The sequence below is a fragment of the Clarias gariepinus genome, chromosome 9, assembly GCF_024256425.1.
Source record: "Clarias gariepinus isolate MV-2021 ecotype Netherlands chromosome 9, CGAR_prim_01v2, whole genome shotgun sequence".
Taxonomy (NCBI): domain Eukaryota; kingdom Metazoa; phylum Chordata; class Actinopteri; order Siluriformes; family Clariidae; genus Clarias; species Clarias gariepinus.
In genome coordinates this window covers 4,195,318-4,216,090 of record NC_071108.1, presented here as the reverse complement: position 1 = coordinate 4,216,090, position 20,773 = coordinate 4,195,318, and the positions used below count along the sequence as shown (strand labels likewise).

Below are 20,773 nucleotides of genomic sequence, written 5' to 3'. Positions count from 1 at the left end.
ACAGGTTTGTAAAAAAAATTTAAATGCTATTATTTGCAAGGCTTTGCTGTCGCAGGGCTAAAAACAGGCCTGTGGCTTGCGCTGAGGTTTAAATGAGATGCCATATTTAGGACAATGCAACAAGCTCACGCTGCACTTGTGCTAAAAACAGCATCAGCAGCTCCGTCAGCATGACCGAGCCGATACACACACGAACGTGGTCATGCTTGCATCACCGTGGTGTGAATAGTGAGTTACAGCTTCGCACAGCAGCACGTCGAGAAGCAGCGTAGTGTGTCATCTCTTCCTCGCAGCCCTACTCCTTACCGAAGGCAGGCCCAAGGTTGTGGTTCCCCCGACGTCTGGGAGCTGACACTGAAACTCAAGCTTTTCCCAGAAGTGCCGAGATAAAATTAGCCGCGAGAGAATGAGAGCAACAGGGTGAGAAAGAGAGAGAAAGAGAGAGGGGGGAGAAAGAGCGGTCAGTAAAGGGGAAAAGAAAGTCCAGATCAGAGGAATGAGTCATACTGGATGTTTTTTGGAAACAGTTCTTAAAAACACTTTTTTACATATTTTTGTACAAAAGTAAAATCACATTTGATCAGCATTTATCCTCATTATATATCATAACTGTTTCTTAACAGCAACAGAGCAGAGGCGCAGAGGTTAGCAACGAGGCCTCGTGCCATCAGGGTTGGGGTTCGATTCCCAGCTCAGGTCCATGTGCATGGAGTTTGCATGTTCTCTCTGTGCTTGGTAGGTTTCCTCTGGGTACTTAGGTTTCCTCCCACAGTCTAAAGACACGTCCCCTGGGATAGTCCTCAGGCCCCCATGTATACAGGAAAAAGGGGTATAGACAGTGAGTGAGTGAAAAGGTGACAATGTATAGGGCCAGAGGTAGCTCAGTGGTTAAGGCATTGGACTACGGTTCAGAAGATCCCAGGTTCAAGGCCCTTAACTGCTCACATGTGTAATGAGATAAAAATGTAAGTCGCTCTTGATAAGATGCCCAAATGCATAGTATTCACAAAATTACCAAATCTACACAAGAAAACATATAAAGATCCATGCAGTGATTCTTCTTAGTTTATTTTATTATTAATTTTTTCATTTCATTACTTCATATATTTTATGTCCTGCAAATGAGCTCCACTCCTTAGAAACAGAAGAGCTGCTCAGCTTGTCCTCTTTTCCCTAAAGGACCGCTCCCACTTTGTCGTAGGTGAAGGGAAGACTTGTCGGGCTTCATAATTGATAACTGCCCTTGCAGACTGTGTAGAGCACCATAAATTACACATGACACTTTGAATGTTGGGTCTTTTTTTTTGCTTAACTTGCACATTTGGACAAGTTTTTTTTTTCCTATGCTTTTCACTGTTCAGCCCTTTACAGTCTGTACAGTGGCGGTCAAAAGTATTGAGACAAACTGGAAATGTAATGTTTTAATGACGTTCAAAAAATGTACAAGATAATATAAAATTATATTTGAAAGAATATTTTGTTATTGTATGCGATGAAATTGCTGTACAACACAGAGTCAAGAAGACGTCTGCGGTCCTCTGGTGTCGCTCGCTCCATCCATGCCTGCTTGATGCACTTTGTGCAGAGGTGGACACCCCGACTTTAGAAAGTAAAAGTCCTGCTACATATTTGTTCCCATAACTATTAACCAGCTGTTTGTAATAGCACAACTCGTCAGCCAGATAAGTGAGAACTAATTAGTGACATCACCTGACATATGTTGTCTTAATACTTTTGGTCACCACTGTAAGTACTTATTATGTAAAATACACACTCTCAGGTACTAAACTGATGTTGTGAGATACAACACTGCCTCGGAGGTTTGTTTATTTTAGTCGGCCCATTAAGACATTAAGCATATCGTTGTGCTCGGTATTTAACCATGTACCTTTTCTGTTTTTGCATTGAATACTCAGTCTATGTTTCCTTTCAGTTCCCCTTCTAATCAGGTCAGTGGGTTCATGTTCAGTTTTAGATTAGAGTTCAGTACTGTTCTCCGGGTTGTAATGTGTAACACTAGATGGAGCCAGTGCTTTTCTTTCCAAGGCTATAAGTGTGTGTGTGTGTGTGTGTGTGTGTGTGTTAATGTTTTGGTATTGGTCCAAAAGTGTTGTGTTTCTCAGCATCTTGTCAGACAATTTGTTCACCATTTAATTTGACTTCTGTATCACTCACGGGGGGCGTTCAAGTCAAACCAGGACTTTTGATTGCGCAGAATAACAGAACACATTTATGAGCGTAAAAAAAAAAACTTTATTTCTCTAGATAATCCCCTGCCACACTAATGCACTTATCCCAGCATTTTAGCATTTTACGGAGCCTGTCTGCTTCATGTCTGAAACCCTGGCCTCCCAGGAACTCCTTTAATGACCCAATCATGTGGAAATGGTTTGGAGCGAGGTCAGAACTGTACAGGGCCGAGTTCCTGTAATATGCAAGTGGTGTTGATAAATGTGGGTGTGGCCTCGTGTGGATCAGTCTCTGTACCACTTCAATTTCCGATGAGATTGTAATTTAACACAGGAAACCATAGAATGGTTGCCCCTATTATCCTGCGTACAGTAGGGTCGCGTGTGGCCTGGAGTCGATCCCAGGGAGCTCAGGGCACAAGACGGCTATTTTATATTGTGATAACATAGATTTTTAAATGAACTGCACTGCATATTTTTAAAATTGCTAGCACTATAACTGCATCTTTTGTAATGCAGTCATCTTGTCTTATCAAAGCTGGATTTAATTAACATTAGCGCAGTCACATCTCGCCTGCAGTCTCTTCATCATCTAACCCATCTCCGAGAAACTACATCGCAACATCTCTGGGCAGCGCGGTTTAATTAGCCTCATGTTTCCGCTCTAACTGATAACCGCTAATAGAGTCCTTGGCCCCACTGTTAGCATGAGCAGGTAGGTTAGCTTAGAGTATTACAGCATAATCACTGGGCACTAATGCAGAGTAATCATTTTCTTATAGCGATTAGTACTTTCCCAGAGGGGGTTTGGATCCAGATAAAAGAAGCTCCAGTAATATGCAGATGGATCACAGTGAGGCGCTGAAGCACCTCCAGACTGGGACAGGAAGGATTTACTTGTTTAGGGATGTGTGTTTATTGGAATTAATGAAGTGTGTTTCAGCAGCAGATCACAAACCTGGATTATTAAGGGCTGGACACATTAATTAACATCAGCGGTGATTATAGAAATGTGTCATAGTTATGCACATGGAAAATTAGCATCGCAGTGTTGGGTGGGTTAGTGTTTAGCACTGTCACCCTGCACCTCTGGGGTCCGAGTTTAATTTTGAGTATTGGGCAGCGTTAATCAAAATTAGGGTAAAGCAGATGAGTTCAAGAACGTCTGAATGAATATTTCTGTCCACGCTACTTTAAATCAACATTATTTATGAATGCTAAACGTGGGGATTGGCATGCTAGCGGTGTTAGCATTGCTAGCTAACAGACAGGTCAGTTAGCATTGATAGCCAAGTTACAGTATTTCTTCCTGAACATGAAAAGGAAAATCCTCTTCCTCCTTCTCTTCTTCATCAGCAATCAATTTCTCTATTCAGGGTCACAGGAACCTGGACCCTATTCAAGCCTAACCCGAGTGTCAATCCATCGCAGGGCGCACACATATACGTACACTCATTCACACACTCCGGGCAAATTTGGGAACGTCAATAATTAGCCTAACCTACGTGTCTTTGGACTGTGGAAGGAAACTGGAAGACCCGGAGGAAACCCATCAAGCACAGGGAGAACATGCAAACTATATCCACACAGGGACGGGAATCGAGCTTGGACCCTGGAGGTGCAAGGCCACAGTGCTAACCACCGTGCTGCCTGCTGCTAGTGTTTATTCTGGTTTTATTGCCTTTCCTATGTGTGTGTGTGTGTGTGTGTGTGTTTAAAAGCGCAAAATAACTAGTGGAAGAATTATTTTAATTAAACTATAGTACATCTCCTAATGTACTATACTATTAGCGTGTGGTATTTCAGATTTTACCACCATACTTTTACGAATACCAAGGTACTTATTGGGTACCACAGTGGCTACCAAACTATGTACTGTACCATAATACATACCATACCACCAAGTGGTGGCTCAAATGGTTAAGAATGGCCTCCAGGGACGCTGTGTCCTGGCTGACCCTGCACTCTGACCCCAGCTGGGATCAAGTGACAAATATTATAATCTACTACCTGTATGTTACAACCTGTTGGACTTGTAAATGTGGTACCCAATAAGTGCCATGTTATTCACCAAAGTATAATTTAGTACTTTTGTAAAATGATACTGCAGAGGTTGCTTTATAAATATTACTATTATGGTACTTAAACTTATTTATTACATATTTTTGACATGTACATGTTATGGTGTATGTTCCATAATACTGTACTGCATGTAAATGTACCATAGTGTGGTATATAATCCATAGAACAGCTACCATCAAACTACCATGTTACCTATACCATGGTAAAAATATTTTATGGGTATCTGGTTGCACTGGACACTGGACACTGATTTCAGCCATACATTAAGGAGCAGATCATCTATAAAATGTACAAAATAAACATTCTGGACTGTATGATTTGTTCTTAGCTATTTCGTAATAGACGTTAGGAAGGAATGCATAATTGAACTATTTTTTGTTAGTTATAATAATTATAATAATAATAATAATAAGACGAAGAAGAAGAAAAATTATTATTATGTAATTTGCATAACACATTAAACACATTGAACAGTTATTTAATCTGAACATTAGACACATGCAATATAACTAAATTCCATGTTTGTCATAACTGAGGCTCCATCAACAATGTTGTACTTATTTATTAATTTTTTTTAATTTTTTAATTTTACTAAATTAATAAGTTTTTTATTCATCACATGATTGGAATAAACTTCTTATATTATGTATTTACTTATTTATATAAATAAATAAACAAACAAGCAGATAATAATAAAAAATGGCTTGATGGTTGCACATGATAAAATGCTTTTATGGTAACAACTAACTCTCACATATTTAGATGCCAGATGATCTACATAATAATAATAATAATAATAATAATAATAATAATAATAATAATAAAGCAATTTGAAATTGTATTTTAAGGTGATGTTTATTTATCATATATAGAAGAGGTCTACAGTATAACTGGTATTACTCTGCTTGATATTGAAATTGAACATATACAGTATATCCTAATGGATTTTTGTTCTCAGTTAGGGAACATACGGAAATATAACTCCACCCTCTTTCTGAATGTGAGCATTTTTAACAAGAGTTTCATCTTAAACCATTTCAAATCTCAACAAGTTGCACCACGTACAGCCTCGGGGGGAACTCACACACTTACTGTACTCTTCTCCTTTATTTGCAAACTTGTAACACTCCAAAGAGACTTACAGTAAAGTCCAGAAAATATGCCGTGTTGTATTTCGTTTTGTCTTGAACGATCGATAATGTGAAATGTGGGATATCTATCTGACATTCTTTGGTACAATAATAAATGAAAAACGCTGAAGCTGCCCGATTTGATCCAGTTATTTTTTAATGAAAAGCCGGGGCTCAGCGTGAAGGGCACTGAAACACACCCGAGCCGGTCCAACATGGGAGAAACCACATACCGCTTTTGTGCTGTGCAGGCGCTCGGATGGCAAGAGCACACAGAGAGAGAGAGAGAGAGAGACTGGTGAGAGATGAAGGAGTGAAGCCTTGGCTCTCGGGTATTTGGCTCGGATCTCTGTAGTTCAGGGATTCATTTATATTTCATAAAAACCTCTCATAGTGTGGGGCCTTGAAACTTTTTGGGAGCCTGGTTTAGAAACAAACTTAGACCAAAAAGCAAGCAGCAGACTGAGCATACAGGATAGTCTAGTCCTGGTGGTATAAATAACACAGAGTACGAGTGCTAGAAACTTCAAGTTTGTTAATTTCATAGGCAGATCTTACAGCCAGTAAATCATCAGCGCGCTGCATAGCATCACACAGGTACAGGTCAAGAGCTTCACTTCAGAATCAACCTCCATGATAATGAGGGTAGAAGGAATGAGCATTTTAAACCAAGCCTAAAGTAACTCAAAAAGCATCTCAGATACAACACACAACATAGCCAAGCTTAAGGCGTGAGAGCGAAAACAGAACCACATCAGGTTCCACTGCCGCAGCCGAGAACAGGAACCTGAGAGGGTGCAGTTAAGGGAGATCTTAAATGAGCTTGAAAAGAGAACTTTGAGAGTTAATGTGTTTAAGGAACAAATAAAACAGTATTTTAAATTGTGTTAGTATCAATTGCAGGACAGGTATTTGTTCAATCTACAAGTAAGTAATTAACCCTAAAACTCAAGTGGCACAGATCAAAAGTGTGCCTATATGGTAGCTTTGCCAGTTTATGTTAATGAGCCTCAGACATTAAAGTTATCATTACTTTTATATATATTATTTTTTATATTCATTTTATATTACTTTTAGTTTTGTAAATGTTATCACGATCAAAATATGTGAATGTCACAAACTCTCTAAATAAGCATATTATTATTATTATTATTATTATTATTTATTTATTTATTTATTTATATTTTTATCATAGAAACAACCGAAAACCACAATAAAACATGTCATCATGTGTATCTGTACTATTTCTTTGCCTATGTGACCCATTTTTTAAAAAAATTCTAGTTGGTAAAAATGAAATAAATTTCAGTTCGTCATACTGCCTAAAAGAAGTAATGTCTAAAATGCTCTGAGCTGTAAAAGGGTAGTACATCAATCTATGAAAAAGTTTTCCAAATTTATTAAGTAATTTAAAAAAATAAAAATAAAAGAATAAAAGACACAGTAAAGGCATTTCTTTATAACTTTTATTAAAACAATGAGAAAGCTTTATTTATATCTTCTTTAATACCTAAACATGTGGCTTAAAGTGCTTTGCAGGAAAAGGGAACAAAAAAAAAGTAATAAAGATTCCAAAAATTAACTATTTTACATGATTTCTTTAAAAGAATAGTATAAATGATTAAATATCTTTGGCGGTGGTGGCTCAGTGTGTTAAGGCTCCGAGTTACTGATTAACTGTTTAGAAGGTTCGAGCCCCAGTTCCGCCAGGTTGCCACTGTTGGGCCCTTTAGCAAAGGCCCTTAACCTGAAGCAGGGATATGTGAAGGATAAAGATGCGAAGAATAAATAATTTCACTGTGCAGTAATGTATATGTGATGAATAAAGGCTGACCTAAAATTGATCATACTTTCTGTATCGAATATTACAGCTAAATAAGACCAGTCTTTTTTTATTTTTGCTAAAAAGCTATACATTAATTTAAATATTAAAATATTTTTTTTATAAAAAAAACTTTACTATGAAATTATTAATATGATTACTGATAATTGTTGCATTTTTTATTATAAAGAATTTTATATACTTAATTACAATTGTATCAAATGTATAGTATGTATTATTTGGTAAAAAGGAAAGCATGAGGCTTGTAGCTTAAGGATATAAAAAAGGAAAACGATTCAAATAAAACGTTTTTAAAAAGACAGTGTGCGTTTTGGCTTTAGCTGAGTTGTAGCGTTTCTGTTCTACCACTAGAGGGCACATGTGACCAGCAACAAGAGTCCAAAGTGGTGAGCAAAACTTGACAGCAAATCCCAAAAAGTTCCAAATACTGCAACCAACTTCTATAAAGTCGTAATTTTAACTCAGTATCTTATAATCGTTCCTGACTGGCTCTGAATTTATTTTCTTTACAGACAAAATTACCATATAAAATTTTTAAAAAAGTTAAAAAAGACATTTGTGTCATATTCTGGCATGTGCTAGTTTTTTTTTCCCTTTTTTTTTCCTTTTCCACACATTGGCAATCCCACAGGCCACAGGGTTCAGAAAATATCTGGGAATTTAATTACAATGAATAATATCGCCACATTTTATGTGGCCTGAAATAGAAATCATCTGCTTTTTTTATGCCAAACTTCCTTTACATTAGTAATGAATTAGGCTGCAGTTTGGGCCCGGCGCTCGTGCTGTCTCAACCTGCTCATAAATAGAGACAAATGATCTGAGGACGAATAATAATTCACTGAAATAAAACTCTGCTCGGATAATTTAGTGATGTTTTATTCCAAAGTATGAGTTATATAAATTCAAAAAAAAAAAAAAAAAAAACATATAAAACTAGAGTTAGAGAAGGTCTAGAGTTATAACGTGTGGTGTGGCCATTAATTTTGCTAATCAGCTCTCATCCAAGTGCAATGAGTTAAAGTGTTTCGTCAGTACATTATACATTGTACATGAGTCCTTGCACAATATTTAACATTATACAGAGCATATTATACAGTATAGAGCCATTGTATAGAGTTAGAATTGCCCTTAAAACTCTGAGCACTTTACACATTATTTGTTTTGCTGTTTTTTTTTTCTAAATAAACATATATATGGCTCAGGCTTGGGCAGTTTGTATCTTTTTTCTTTCTTTCAGCACAACCTAGGCAATAAGATATACTGAATTTTAGTTCATTTTAACCAACTATACAAACATGACTGAGCAAAAAAAATTTAAATGAGTCACATAGGCAAAGAAATAGTCCAGAAACACATAATCACATGTTTTTCTGGTTGTTTTCATTTTTTTATTACCAAAATAATAATAATAATAATAATAATAATATCATTTTGAGCGGTCTACATTTTTGCGACATCATTCCCCGTATTCCATTAGTGGTAAAATTTACACATTATAAAAGTAATGATGACTTTCATTCTACCTGACATATCTGAAAACCCAAATGCACAAGTTGATGTCTGAAGCCTCCTCGTTAACACACACCCTCTTTCATACAGTATAAGCACATATACTTTTTAAATCGTCATTGACCTGTGCTGTGTTGCAGCATCTTGGGTTTAAGGGTAAAGCTCATTTTCATCTTTTATAATAGTTTTATTACAGCTATGAACCCTTCAAAAAAAAAATTCATCTTTCTGGATTTTTCAACTTTTTAAAAAGTCTACAAATTACAATATATAATTAAACAGCTGACAAATATTTGATAAAAATCAGTCGAATAAAACCTACGCTACCAAAAGAGTACATTTTAAAGTTATTTTATGTAAGTTTTCATATGACTCACTTTCATATTATTAAATGTGTCATTGTAAAATCTCATCAATTTTAAACCCACGTCATCTAATCCTAGTGAACAGTCACAGTTATAAAGATCTCACGCTGTCACTTTGCAAATTGCAAACTCAGATTTCGCTCCGTTTTTTACTCCAGTGTGTGCAGTTTGTGTTGTTAGAGGAGTGAGAAGAGAGACCGTGTTCTGCGTTACACGCTGCGAGTCTGCTCCAGGGCTGGGTGGCAGGCTGCCTGCTCGGCGTGCCAGTGCAGCTCGGTGAAAGCTCTGCACAGCTCCAGCGAGCTCAAATTAGCACCAGGAGCAGCTAATAATCCTCAACTCCGTTCACACTCAGCTCTAATGTTCACACCGAGTGTGTGTGTGTGTGTGTGTGTCTGAGTCGGGTCATGCAACGGGGCACGTTGCATATCACCCCACATTTAGATTTGTCAGGGATGGGCTTGAGTTCAAGGCCTAGTATATATACAGCCTGGTATCTGCGTGTGTGTGTTTTTGGGGAATGACAACATGTTTTTATATCTTGGTCCCCACAATGACAGGAACAATTGAGAGGTTTTTTGACCAATATTGGGACATGCATAAGGAAATGTATCTAGAAAAGAGAAAAACAATAAAACATTCAGCCTTTATTTTAGTAAATAAAACATTCAAAAGTTTTATTGTATTTACTGATGTTAGGATTAGTGTTTGGTTTATTTGTAAGCAGATGATTTATTAACTGCAGGAATAAAGTTAAATAAAGTTTCTCACAAGGATTGGAGGAAAAACCTGTGCAGTGTGTGTGTGTGTGTGTGTGTGCGTGTTCTTGCTGACTAATACACGTCAATGTAATTCATTTTCATATTCATACGACACGTAAATCAGTGTGTGTGAGGATGCTGCTTAAATTTGGGATTTAAATATTTATGTGTCAATATTTATATTTTATTCACATACTTTACGTGGTTGTGTTTTTTTATGTAAAATGTTTATTTAGGCAAATACAACAACTTTAACATAGATTAGGAAAATACTCAAAATCTATCTACTAGAAATAAAAAATAATGTTTTAAACAATACAAATAATAACTTAATTATTTGTTTACTAATGTTGAGAGTTGTAATGTTTACAATATTATTTACCTTAAATTAGAAATAAAGTTGAGACCCTCATCAAAATGCCCCCTAAATCCTCAAATTAGCAGCTTAATGCCCAGCAATAAATAAATAAACCAACAAATAAACAAATAATTAAATAAACATTGACTCATCACTATTCACAAGGGTCCCTAATTCTGCACTTTACAGGTACGACATGCAAATACCCCCTTACATCACTGGGGGTTTGTAATGTGAGCTGCAACATGCCAGTGTCGAAAATAAACAGCGGGCAACGTCGGGGTAACGGCCAGTGTTCCTTTGACAAAAAAGCCCCCGGTTCAGTTGTATTTGCTGACACCATGTTTACTGCAGTGGTGTTATAAATGCGTTGTTATTCATTTCCTGGAAGAAAAAAGCAAAGAAGAGTGAAACTGCTTACTCAGACCTGGAGAAGTCGGAGAACTGAGAGACAGACAGATTTTAATGCTTTAAAAATCACATCCCTTTTTTTTCAAGCACAGTTTTACAGCTGAAGAAAATATCAGGTCGTTTTTTTTGTGTTAAAAATAATGTTCGCACATGAATAAAAATAAATAAATAAACAGGCATAAAGATACTGTAGAAAATGAAGGAATGTATTTAACAACATCTTTATTAAAAAAGGCATTAGTTTACTCCTGCAGCCTGACATTAATAGATCTGATTAAAACTTGCATAAAAACTCCGATCACTGAACTCATATCCAACAAACCTGTTTCACTTTTAAGCTATATGTATTTTCCTATTTATCTATTTTTTTTTTAAAGAACTTACTTATGCCCAAGAGGCAATGAGTAACAAAAATCGAGCAGCAAAGAGTTTCTTTAGAGCGTCTTCCTCTCCGTAGGTGTGCCAGGAGGATAAAATTGTAAAGCAGGCTAAAAATAAAGTTTAGGAAACATTAATATGTCTGCTCCAGACTCGGTCTGTTTTTCTATTTATATGTGACATAAGACCTGTTTATTGCTCTACAGTGTAATTAGAGGAAATATTACACAACTAACTAACTAACTAACTAACTAATTATCTACTGCAGTACAGATTTTAGAAACAAATCATGTTTAACTTAAAATATTATGAAAATATACGGCTATTTATTATATTATTGTTATAATACTTGTATAGGGTAAGGGTTAATATAATATAATATATAATATATGTAAAGAATATTAATGCCTACTCGCTCTCTAAGCAAAATAAAACATTTAAGGTGTTTTGAAGTCAAATTGTCTCTTTTAAACAGACAGAAAGAAATAATAATAATAATAATAATAATAATAATAATAATAAATTTGGGCACTAAAAGTTGCAGCTGTAAGAATGGCTGTGGAAATCCATTTTACTCTCTCTCTCTCTCTCTCTCTCTCACACACACACACACACACTAAGTACGTGGAAAGTCAGTGAAAGTTCCTGCTTTTGATTAAATTCCTTCATGTGGGATTAATTCATTAGCACTAATGATAGAGCCCACAGGGGTTGGAGGAGGTGGTGATGGTGGTGAATTTGGGGGGTCAGTTTGCGCCCATCAGGTTTAAATCAGCTGCTCATGTCACCTTTTTGGATTCATCTTCCCAATTAATGCTTATATAATATTCTCGAATAATAATAATAATAATAATATGCTTTTAACTGCGCCATAGCGCACACCCCAAGGGCCCCCTTGTGCACACACACACACACACGTATACTCACACACATACACTGCCACACAAACAACCACACACACACACACACACATACACACACGCCACCTCCGACGCGTTTCATCAATTCCTTCCCTCCGCGGTGTCGGTGCTGCTCGCGCTGGTGCGCCGCCGCATTTTTGCGCAACTAATAATAATAATAATAATAATAAAATAAAAGTCCAGATGAGAAGAGAAGAGAAGCAGACGTGATCATCCAAAAGCCATGAGACAGGAGCTCGGAGAGACTGTGTGTGTGTGTGTGTGTGTGTGAGTGAGTGAGTGTGTGTGTGTGTGAGAGAGAGAGAGAGAGTGTGAGTGAATAAGAGAGAGCTAGAGATCCGGCCCAGATGCAGCTGGAGCTCCGAGCGCGCTAAAATTTACATCTAAAGTAAAACCAAAAAAAAAAAAAACCAGAAACGACCGGAGAGGACTTTGCGTTTGGTCAGTGTCAGGGCGAAGACTGAGGATTTTGTACCCAATGGATTTGGAGGAATAATAAAAAAGCAAGCCATTTAAACCCCCCGCCCCGGACGACATGAGCGCGCAGTGACAGCGCTGCGTAAAAGCCTCCGAGAGAGAGACAACTTTCCCCGGTCCGGCTCTGGCACTCTCACTCCGAACATGGTACGTCAATGATCCAATCCCTTTCTCCATTTGCTTTTTTTTTTGTTTGTTTGTTTTTTTTGCACCCCTCCTGCAGATGATATCCCGAGTTGTCCTGAATACTTAGAATAACAAAGTCAAACCCGCTTCAAGAAGAACTACACGGAGGAGAGAAGCGGCGTGACGCGGCTCGGGTTTCTCTCTCTCTCTCTCTCTGTCTCTCTCTTTCATTCTCCGTATAAGAAAAAGCCGGTTTTTTTTAATGTCTTCTTACCCTGGTCTTGAGCCAAACCTTCAGCTTTGTGTGTGTGTGTGTGTGTGTGTGTTTTGTCTTCATCCTGCAGCCAAAGTTTTTACTTCTTTGCCAGATTGGGGGAAAAACATAACTGATCAGATGTATGTGTGTGTGTGTCATTCTGTCTATTAACGGAAACACACACACACACACACACACACACACACACACGCAAAAGGTTTGAAAAATTGCAAGTTCAAAGCCGATGTTTGGCTCAGCGGGGACGCGGCCGCGGCCGGAGCGCGGAGCTCACCGGGGTGAAGTTGAAGCCGCACGCCGGCGGAGGCGCTCCGTCTCTGGGAGGAATCTCAGCCCGAGCGCCGGAGCTCCGCGCGCCTCTGCGGCGCCTGTCAAGCCGCACTGCGCTGCCTTTTTTCTTCTCTTCTCTTCCTTTTCTCTTCCACGCCTGTTTTAGCTGGTCCGGGCTAATAAACAACAAAACCACCCCCCCCCTCTTCACACACACATACTGTGTGTCCATAAAACTGAAAGTGCTCCTAATAACAGTGTGTTTTAAGGGCTGCAGCGCGCGCGCACACGCACACACACACGGCCATGTCAGGGCCAGGCAGCACAGCGCCAAGAAGTCAATAAAACCTCTTTCACAGTCACAAACCGGGAAGCTTCAAGTGCAGTCTCTCTCTCTCTCTCTCTCTCTCACACACACACACACACACACACACACATAACATCGACACGCAATCCCACTCGTTTTAATTCGACTTCACTTTCACTTCAGTGCTGAAGGGTTTTACAACAGCACCATCATCATGCACAGGAACAATGCAGAACTTTCAAGTTCACACCAGATCATTTATTTTATTACTTCATGATCTTAGCCTGTGCAAGGACATTTTCGGTTTCAATCCAGGAAGTGTTCTTGTCTTCCTCTTCCCCTCTGCTTAGAATTTAATATGTTTTTTTATTATTATTATTATTATTATTATTATTATTATTCCTTAAACTATTCTTACTAATAGATTTTTTTTACTTTGTAGCTACAAACCTTTAAAATGTAGTTTGTTGTGAGTTATAATTTATAACATACAATTCTATTATAAATATTATATTATAATAAAAAAATGTTTTAAAATGATTAGGTGTTCAAGCTCTCTTTGAGGCTTAATGTTATGTATACAGTGTAAAGAAGTAGTTCTAAAGTATTTAAACATGCTTTGATTTCTTTTTGGAGGCTGTGGGGGAAAAGTTAAATCTTAACATGGACTCTGTTCACTTAAAAAAAAAAAAGAAAGAAAAAGTTAAAAAAAAATTCAAATTAAAATTCTTAACTTTTTTAGCTTTTTAGATTTTTTTCCCCCTAGGTATATTTACTACACTATTTATTACAATTATTGAGCTAAAACAAGATTTAAAAAAAAATATGATCGTTAGAGAAGCATTAAAATCTAATCCCTAAAACTTATTGACTGAATGAAATAACTGCACTGCTACTTTAGAGCAAGTTTCCCCCCTGTCTATAGTTGTAACAAATGTAGTCAGAATATAATATATTGTTTAAAATATCAAGCTTCAGTAAGCTTCAGTTGAACAACTAATTATCATCATTGGTGGAACCCAAACACTCTGTTTTACAGTAACCTTTAAGGGTTTCCCCAGGTGTAGGGTTCAACACCACCATCATCATCATCATCTTCATTCATATAGTCTTTTTCGAAAGTCAATCATCATTTGGATTTTTTTTTACCACTCTGTGGTAGAATTCTACAAAGAAAGGACTTTAAGAGTCCAACTACTGTAGGGTTCTACAAGGTTTCCTCTGACATCTGAATAATGACGAAGTGATGTGAATTTAAAATTTTTCCACAGTTAATCATCTTCAAAATATTGACCTTGTATCATCAGCACAGTCGTGTCCTATGTCTCATAAGCACAGGGCTGTACGTGGAACCTTTCAAAATTCCCCCTGTTCTTGGGTTGTATGTAGAATTCTATGAAGCCTTATACTTTCAGCATTTTTCCAGTGTTAATAATCATCATTCGGATGATCTCACCAGTGGACCCCAAACACTGCTGTAGCCCAGAAGCTTGTAGGGTTTTCCCAGGAGAAATAATCGATGCGATCTTATTTTTTAGAGTTTGCTGTTTAAGAAGAAATGCGGGCATTTAAGAAGAACCCGCTTTAGATGATCTCTAAAGAACCTAGCTGAAAATGCTATTGTAGATTTGTAGTGGTTACTGTGAATGTGCATCTGCATTCTCGGGGAAGCAGTGCATACTTGGCTGCTTTGCTCCGGGACCAAGGGGTCAGCCTGGGGACACGAGAATGGAGAGAGAGAAAGAGACAGACAGACAGAGTTAGACAGAAAGACAGAGAGATTAAAAGAAAAATACACACTTAAACCAACAGAGAAAAAGAGGGAGAAAGTGGACAGACAGGCAGAAAAGAGTGGAAAAGGAGGAAAATAAAGAGACTTATATACAAACCAACAGAGCGAGAGAGAGAGATGGACAGAATAAGAAAGAATTACACACACAAACACACAACAGAGAAAATTTATATATATATATATATATATATATATAGTTGATTTGGCAACATTTTTTGCAACATTTATAACATAAAGCCCATCTCAACTGGACTGAGAGAGGGACAGACAGAAAGAAAAGGAGAGTGGCAAAGATAGACAGGGAGACAGAGAGAGAGAGAGAGACAGACAAAGACAGACAGAGAGAGAGAGAGAGAGCGACAAACAGACAGACAGAGAAAGAGAGACAGACAAAGACAGACAGACAGAGAGAGAGAGAAAGACAGACAGACACAGAGAGAGAGAAAGACAGACAGACAGCGAGAGAAAGACAGACAGACAGACATAGAGAGAAAGACAGCGAGAGGGACAGACAGACACAGAGATAGAGAGAGGCAGACAGTGAAAGAGAGAGAGAGAGAGAGAGTTCCTGCTTCTTTAAGTTCTGCGCGTTTTTTAATGGGATGGGCCATTTTCATAACGTCATTTCATTCCTCCCTCCTTTTTTTCATTTCTTCTTCTTTGATTCTCTCTCTCTCTCTCTCTCTCTCTCCCTCCCTCGTTTCCTAAAGTGCACGAGCTCGCCCGAGCCTCCACGTTTTTCGGATCTTCTGTAGTCGGCGGTCAAATCTCTCCTCTTCTCCTCCTGCGCGCGCTGTCTCGCTCTCTCTCCCTCTCCCTCTCGCTCCCTCCCTCACTCTCTCTTTCTCTCCCTCCTGCGCGAGCTTTCCAAACTTGCGCTGCTGCTGCTGCACCGGGAGCGCGAGAGCAGCGCGGCGGCGATGGTGGACGCGCCGGTACCGCTACCGCTGCTGAAGAAGGAGAAGGAGAGGAAGAGGATGATGATGATGATGATGGTGTTTAACTGTGAAACCTTGCTCATCTGATCGCGCTTTTCTCACTCCGGATCGATTTCTCCGTTTTTTTTTTTACACCATGATGTATTCTCCTCTGTGTCTGACTCAGGTAATAATAATAATAATAATCATAATGTTTGTATGGAAGTTTAAAAAAGGGCGGGCATAAAAAAAAAAGTAAGAAAAAAGTTCTAACAAGGAATTATTCAGAATGCATCAAAATAATCAACTCAAAGTTACACTTTTGTCCCCCCTCCAAAAAAAGCATTATTTATTTATTTATTTATTTATGGTAATTTCTAATAATAACAATAATAAATATTCCTAGAGTTTTCCTGATGCCCCTCTTAAGTCTTAATTCTGCTCTAAGCTGGCATAGGTAGTCCTATCAGGATAAAAATAAAATGCAAAAGAAAAAAAAAAAGTTGTGACAAGTTGTCTTGGCAAACTTGACTCTTTGCCGCTCTTGGATTTTTTCCCCTTTTGCAGTATTACATTTTCACAAATATTAATGCGTTCATATTTCTGTTGATTTGCTTAACATTTGTATATTCCCCCTGTGAAATGTTCTTAAACTTGACAGTCAGGATAAACAAAAAATATAACCCTGTCCACAGCCTGCATAGTGTTTTTTTTTAACTCAGTGATTCATGTTTAATATGTGCATAAAAGTGTTACAATCATTGCATTCCCTCTTTCAGATCCTGACATTTGTCTTGTCTCTGTTAAATTATTAGTAAAAAAAAAAACAAAGTTAATTTTTTTTTTATTGCAATATATTACCATTTTGTTCTCTCGCTCTGTCTCTCAGGCCCTTTACGTGTTCACGTATCACCGATTTGTGCTGCTTATAATCTTGAATATTTTACCTTCTTGCACGAAAACCTGTTTTACGGATCTTTTTTGATGCTTTTGTGCAGCTGAAAAGCTGTTGCAGAGCCCCAGGCTGTTACTTCTGAGACAGTCAGAGGTTGTTTACTTTTACTATATTTTATTTTTTATTTTTTTTACTTTAAAACATAATTATGCATTTTAAAGGCACTGTATGGAGATGGTGTGTGTACTCCTATAACAGATTAGATCCACTGCACATTTTCGCTGTTGTGTCGTTTTTGTTTGTGAGCTACACAAGACCTCAAAGGAGCTGTTCTGTCTTTGTTGAAAGTTTGTTTCGATTTTATTGTCCAAAGTGCATGACTTGGACACAGAGAGTTTTGTAGATGGAAAGGAAATCCAAGTTTGCGTTTGGCCAGCTGGCCTGTATTTATTTTATTTTTTTTTCTGTCCTGAAACTAAGAAATGACTTAATACAGGAGACTTCACTCATTTCCAGGAAAGTCTATAACTCTGACGTCTCTCATGTTTGACTTGTGGTTGAGTTTAGTTTAGTTTTGTTGTTGTTGTTGTTGTTGTTGTTACTTTTTTCTTCTAATTCACATCTTTTTTTTTCTTTTAACAAAATGCTGACCTGGAATGTGCCAGATTCGGGTCTGATTGTGCAGACGGTAAATTTGAGACGTAATCGGATATTGAGAATAAACAGTGCTCCTTTCAGGTGTTTTTTTATTTTTTTAATTTTCAGGTCACTGCCAAGTGGATTTGCAGCCAAAAGTCCAAGGGAACTGTGCTGTATTAATGTAGAGTCAGGTTTGAAACGAGGCCTTAATTCACATCCGCTGCTCCACGTACGCGTTCCTGTTATATGTTTAAACTTGAAATTATGATTAAAATTACGTGACTCATGCCTTGGTAAACATTCGACCTTTGTACATTTTCTCACTTTGAAATGCGAAGCAGGACAGATTTCTGCTTCCTGTCCTATTGCTTATGTTAAAAAATAATAATAAAAAATCTCCTTCTTGATCGTAGCCGTATCTATCCATTAGATCAAGTTGTATAAACTGTACATTGCAGACATCAGTACTAAACAGCACATGTTCTTGTCCCTGATCTCGTACTGTGGACGGTGCAAAGGTTTCAGACTTTTGTTGTGCACATGTGCTGCTCAAAATCAAATCAACTATTTTTAAATTTAGGTTAAATTCAGGTAAAAGATACGTAATTAAAATACAGATAAGGTTCTCGTTGCGGTACCATCTCAACAAGAAAAAGTACCTTGTCGTACCTTTATTCCTGACAGCGTAACAGAACAACGAGGCAACTTTATAAACCAGTTGTTATGATAAGAGCTAAGAGTTGGATGATATTAATGTAGTTCAAGAAAAAAAAAACTGTGAGTTCCAGCACAGTAGACGTTATTTTCTTATCACAGTGGTTTGTGTGTGTGTGTGTGTGTCGCGTATTAGATGTGTGCTGTGTGAAGCTGGAAGCTGTCGCCTGGCTTCGTGTGTGTTTACTGTGTGTGAAGGAGAATCCTGACGTGACCCTGTTACAGAAGCTCAGCGGGTAGAGAGAGAGAGGGAGAGAGAGATTTAAGCACAGAGAGATAGAGAGAAGTGTGTGTGTGTGTGTTTGTGTGTGTGTAAGACTCAGCACAGTCCTGCTGCCAACCTGCAAGACAGCAGCCATGATCCTGAGCAGAGTTACACACACACACACACACACACACACACACACACACACACACACACACACAGTTTCTGAACTGTGTGCTGGGACAGAGCGATAAATCACATCAGATCTCACAAAAAAACAACAACTAGTTATTATATATATATATATATATATATATATATATATATATATATATAAAAAATAAATAAACATTTAGATGTGCTTTGAAGTACGTATGCTATATAAAGTAAATTTGGACTTCAAAAAAATTTGCTCGAATGTTTTTTGTAATTTATAAAAGTTTTACCAAAAAAAAAAAAATCAGCTAAAAACTAATCAAAATATTTAATACATTGTTACATAATAGTCACTTCAAAGAGGTAAAATAAAAAGATACATTTAAAGAGACAGCAGCACATTTTTCCGACCCCTCACTTGAGTTCAGTCCTAGACTCTAAAAACGCAAAAACTACTAAATTCACAGCAAAAATTATTTCAAGCTTCATTGTTAAAAATCATCGAGAGTCAGTTGAAGGATCGAAATCGCTTGCTTACTTTTATAATGTTATATAACACTTAATAACGTAGTTTAATTTTAGCTTTCTGAAAGCATGCTTCTAGCGCTCGGCTTTGGTTTCAGGTTCGTGTGCTCTTTCTGTTGTTGTTAGATGTACGGGACTGTTGTAGCGCTGACAAGGACTGAATTATCTGTAGCAAAATGTCTGAGCAGGTACTGTGATCGGAAGGTTCTTGAATTCGAAATATTATCAAATAATATCAAATAATAATAATGATACTTCATCTACTACGGTGACTACCACTAGTACTTCTATTAGGATTACTACTAACACTAACACTACCACTACTCCTACCACTACTCCTACTACTCCTACCCCCATTCGAGCATTTTAATCCGCCTGCTCTGGCAACACATTATCTCCTGCCTGCGTTTCTCATTGATTCATTTTGTTAATGCTGCAATTATTCCCTGCTCGAGAAGGGGAGAGAGGGAGAAGAGTGGAGGAGAGGAGCGAGCCAGTGGGCAGGGAGACGCCGCTCTGGCCGCCAAAAACCCAGGCCTGTTTTAGCGTCTGACAGATCTGACAGCGTGTCGATAACGCTCTGCTCTGGCTTGGACTTGTCATGCGGCTGGTTTTTAATGTTGCTTTTAAACATATTGCATCATTTTACATTTGAAATAGCGGTCGGCTCGGACGCAGCGCTTTGCTCCTGAGCGATGACCTATTTATCCGCCGTTATTGTGATTTATTAAAGCTTCGGTAAATACGACTCAATCCGGCGACAGATCTGTCATGTGAGCATGTTGTTCCATATTACAAAAATGGCCTGATGCTCCGATTGGTCGGAGGGTGGCCTAACGACTCTGTGTTTCAGACTTGTATTCATGCGACGTTTTAATACTGTACGTTATCGTTTCCGTAGTAACGACATACATTGGGGAAAAGGTGCATTCGTGATATGGTGATGTTCTCTGTAAGGAGATGTTTATACTGTATAGCATTTATGGAAGGAGTCTCCAGTGTCAAAGCGTGGTAAAGCGCACACTCACACTAATGGATTTCTGGATTTCTATAATATTATGTTTTATTATTATTATTTTTTTTACATCATTTAGAGTGTTAATGAATAACAAGCATTATGGGATGTCAGCGTTTAACAAATTCTAGCTCTCTAAATAAAGCAGAGAATACCCTGATAGTTTATGGCTTCATCTTAATCTTCGGTCTGAAATTGTCTTATGTCATTATTCGTGTCAGCTTCTCTGTTTTTAGAGTTCAGAAGTTTTATAGGCTCAGGTTGCTGTTTTGGACCTCACTGAAGTTCCAATGTGTGTGTGTGTGTGTGTGTGTGTGTGTAATGAGGCCTTGCTTTAATCAGTGTTGAAATGTCCCTCGATCATGCTCTTTGAAGTCTCCGTAGCGCGGCTCACACTCGCAGGCTACCGAACACACTGTATGGCCCACTTTTGCCCCTCAGCGGTGCAGTCATGGCAGCTCGAAAGCCCCGCTGCGCTCCCATCAACACGTTAATTAAGCTATTTTGAACGC

The 20,773-nt window shown here is 37.9% G+C and overlaps 1 protein-coding gene across 8 annotated transcripts in view; it reads left to right on the top strand.

Annotated features, from left to right (window-relative positions):
• The first annotated feature begins 12,011 nt into the window (after positions 1 to 12,011).
• The window catches only part of nfic (nuclear factor I/C), a 130,411-nt gene continuing 121,649 nt past the window's right edge, over positions 12,012 to 20,773 (top strand). For 2 of the 8 annotated variants that reach the window (XM_053504506.1, XM_053504508.1), the window contains exon 1: positions 15,695 to 16,299. In XM_053504506.1, coding sequence (XP_053360481.1) covers positions 16,270 to 16,299 — 30 coding nt within the window. In that variant the 5' untranslated portion in view covers positions 15,695 to 16,269. Of the gene's footprint in view, positions 12,574 to 15,694; positions 16,300 to 20,773 lie in introns of those variants that run through there. The other 6 variants (XM_053504501.1, XM_053504509.1, XM_053504503.1 and 3 more) reach the window with 4 other exon arrangements.